Source organism: Wyeomyia smithii, unplaced genomic scaffold, assembly GCF_029784165.1.
Source record: "Wyeomyia smithii strain HCP4-BCI-WySm-NY-G18 unplaced genomic scaffold, ASM2978416v1 HiC_scaffold_253, whole genome shotgun sequence".
Lineage (NCBI taxonomy): Eukaryota > Metazoa > Arthropoda > Insecta > Diptera > Culicidae > Wyeomyia > Wyeomyia smithii.
In genome coordinates this window covers 5,875-8,051 of record NW_026599149.1, presented here as the reverse complement: position 1 = coordinate 8,051, position 2,177 = coordinate 5,875, and the positions used below count along the sequence as shown (strand labels likewise).

Sequence of the window (2,177 nt, the reverse complement as noted above, 5' to 3'; positions counted from 1 at the left end):
ACTATATTATTGCTCTAGTTTCAGTGTTTAAAACTGTTTGGCGCCAAATGCATATTAATAATTGAAAAAGTTTTGGTTGTAATGCGCGTAGGACGTGCGGGCTAAATGTTCACTTATTATTAACAGACAAAGTAGCAACAAGTATGATTTTTTGCGAAGATGTTGTTGTGTATTTTTCTATAAACCTTATTTTTTTTCTTATACACTCTTTGAGAATAATACATCGATTTCGAAACAATTGCAACGAAATGAGAGTTCACTTTAGAAGGGGCAGAACAATAGTTGAACACGATTGGATTTTTTCGCATCGATAAATGTTAACTTACCTCGAATGGCATTGCAGCAAGTGTGGCCAGCTCCCATAACAGAACTCCTAGACTCCAGATGTCGCTCGACGTTGTGTAGAATTTTTTCTCTAACGTTTCCAGTGCCATCCATTTAATCGGCCGGTTTTCGTTATCACCGAGACAGTGGTAATCATTTGGGAACACGTCACGCGACAAAGCGTTATCACAGACTCGTACATTTTGCTCCGAATCGAGCCTGTAAGCACGCACGTAGAGAAGAGAAGCGCTATTAATGTCTGCCATTTATTCTGATTTCATAGTTTGGTAAGTATAGAGAAAATGAACCTTAGAGCACTGCGGGACAAAAATTCACACTGCTTTGAAATTTACGATAGAAACTGATTTGAGTTATTATTCTAAGTTTAAGTCCTGATTGTTGTCGCGCGAGTTGATAAGTTCCTCATCCCTCTCTACTTTTTATAGTACTATCAAACTATTCTTTCAGTGGACTATTTGTACGTCTCAAAATGAGATCGAACGAAAACCGATTCCTCCCGTTCATCATCCACCAGCATACTTACACACAGTTCCTGGTAGCGACATCCTTGTGCAGCACACCGAGTGAATGAAGATGCGAGATGCCACGGGCCACTTGAAGGCCGAAATCCACCAGCTGTCGGGTGCTTAGCGACACGCCCGAGCTCTGCATGCCAATATCCCGGCAGCTTTGAAGGTATCTGCGAAGAAAGAAGACACATGAGACGATGATGGGTCCAGCGAAAAGCTTGCCGAGAATGTGAGAAGATTGCATATCGTGGTGGGAGGTAGGGACTATCGAGTTGAGGGTTCCAGCTGATGGGGGGACTAAAGGGAAAATTTATGTAAATTTGCGGAATCACTTCCGCCGTAGAGGGAGTGGGTTTTTGGGTGAACACAGCGAGGAAAAAAGTTGTTTTGATAACGGAGAGGCGGTGGGAACAACGAAAACACAATGTTGCCTGCGGGAAATAATCTCTATGTCAACAGCTTCGGTTTCGGTTTCAATTTTATGAGCACGTGGAACGCTTTTTCCGCTCGTTAGTTATTGGCTTTCATTGTTGCCCGTAGTGATACCAGCCATTCATGAAATAGGAAGTTTGTCAAAATGCACAATATGCTTCATGCACGATTTGTCCATGAGGAGTTTTAGAAAACATGTTGTTGCGTCGCAACCGAAACCTTTGCCAAAACGAAGATCTTTTTTTCGGGTTTGACAACCAATACTACAAGCAGGTTTTTGGTTTACCTTTTGGCAATATGCTTCGGTCTTGTCACTAAAGTTTTGCTCGATCGTCACTAAAGTTTGGTTCGATGAAAACCGGAAAAGAACATCAACCTTTTTAAACTGCTATAAAACTACTTTGCAATTTAGCACAACTTTTTAATTAGGTTTAATCAATAATTTTAGAATACTGAATACTGATTATTGCTTTCTTTTCTTTCAACAAATAACGTCAAGTTTCAACAAATATTAAACCTCAAGGAAAAGTTCAACTCTTTCTTGTATTAATACAAAATGTTTGATTTGAAATGACTACCTGAATCGTTTAAAATCATTGGAAAATGAATATTTTTAAAAATCTGGATATTGTATATATTTTCAAAATCTAAACTTTTTTTAAGAAAATTGTATTTCATTTCTTTCTCTTGAACTTTTTACCAAAAGTTTTGTTTTAATTTCAAGAAAACAAATTACAAAAATTAACTTTTTTGTGTAGAGCAAAGTGTTCATTTACAATTTTTCGTAGTCAAAAGTATTTTTTACAATCAATATTTTTTTATGTTTGAGTCCCGGTTCGGAAGATACTGTTAGTGTCAGTAGAATCATAGCCCCGCAATAATTAAAATAAT

At 37.8% G+C, this 2,177-nt stretch overlaps 1 protein-coding gene across 1 annotated transcript; it reads right to left on the bottom strand.

Annotated features, from left to right (window-relative positions):
- Nucleotides 1-291: 291 nt before the first annotated feature.
- LOC129733739 (tyrosine-protein kinase Dnt-like) lies at nucleotides 292-1,018 on the bottom strand. The gene is made up of 2 exons (XM_055695270.1): nucleotides 869-1,018; nucleotides 292-543 (listed from the first exon to the last, which is right to left on the bottom strand). The coding sequence occupies exons 1-2, from the start codon at nucleotides 994-996 to the stop codon at nucleotides 318-320; spliced, it is 354 nt and encodes a 117-aa protein (XP_055551245.1). The 5' UTR covers nucleotides 997-1,018; the 3' UTR covers nucleotides 292-317.
- Between the last annotated feature and the right edge of the window lie 1,159 nt (nucleotides 1,019-2,177).

Excerpts from the sequence above, each read along its gene's own strand:
- LOC129733739 (XM_055695270.1), bottom strand. The coding sequence starts at position 996 with ATGCAGAGCTCGGGCGTGTCGCTAAGCACCCGACAGCTGGTGGATTTC. Across the intron at positions 544-868 it reads GTCGCTACCAGGAACTGTGT|GCTCGATTCGGAGCAAAATG; the intron begins GTAAGTATGCTG and ends GCGTGCTTACAG.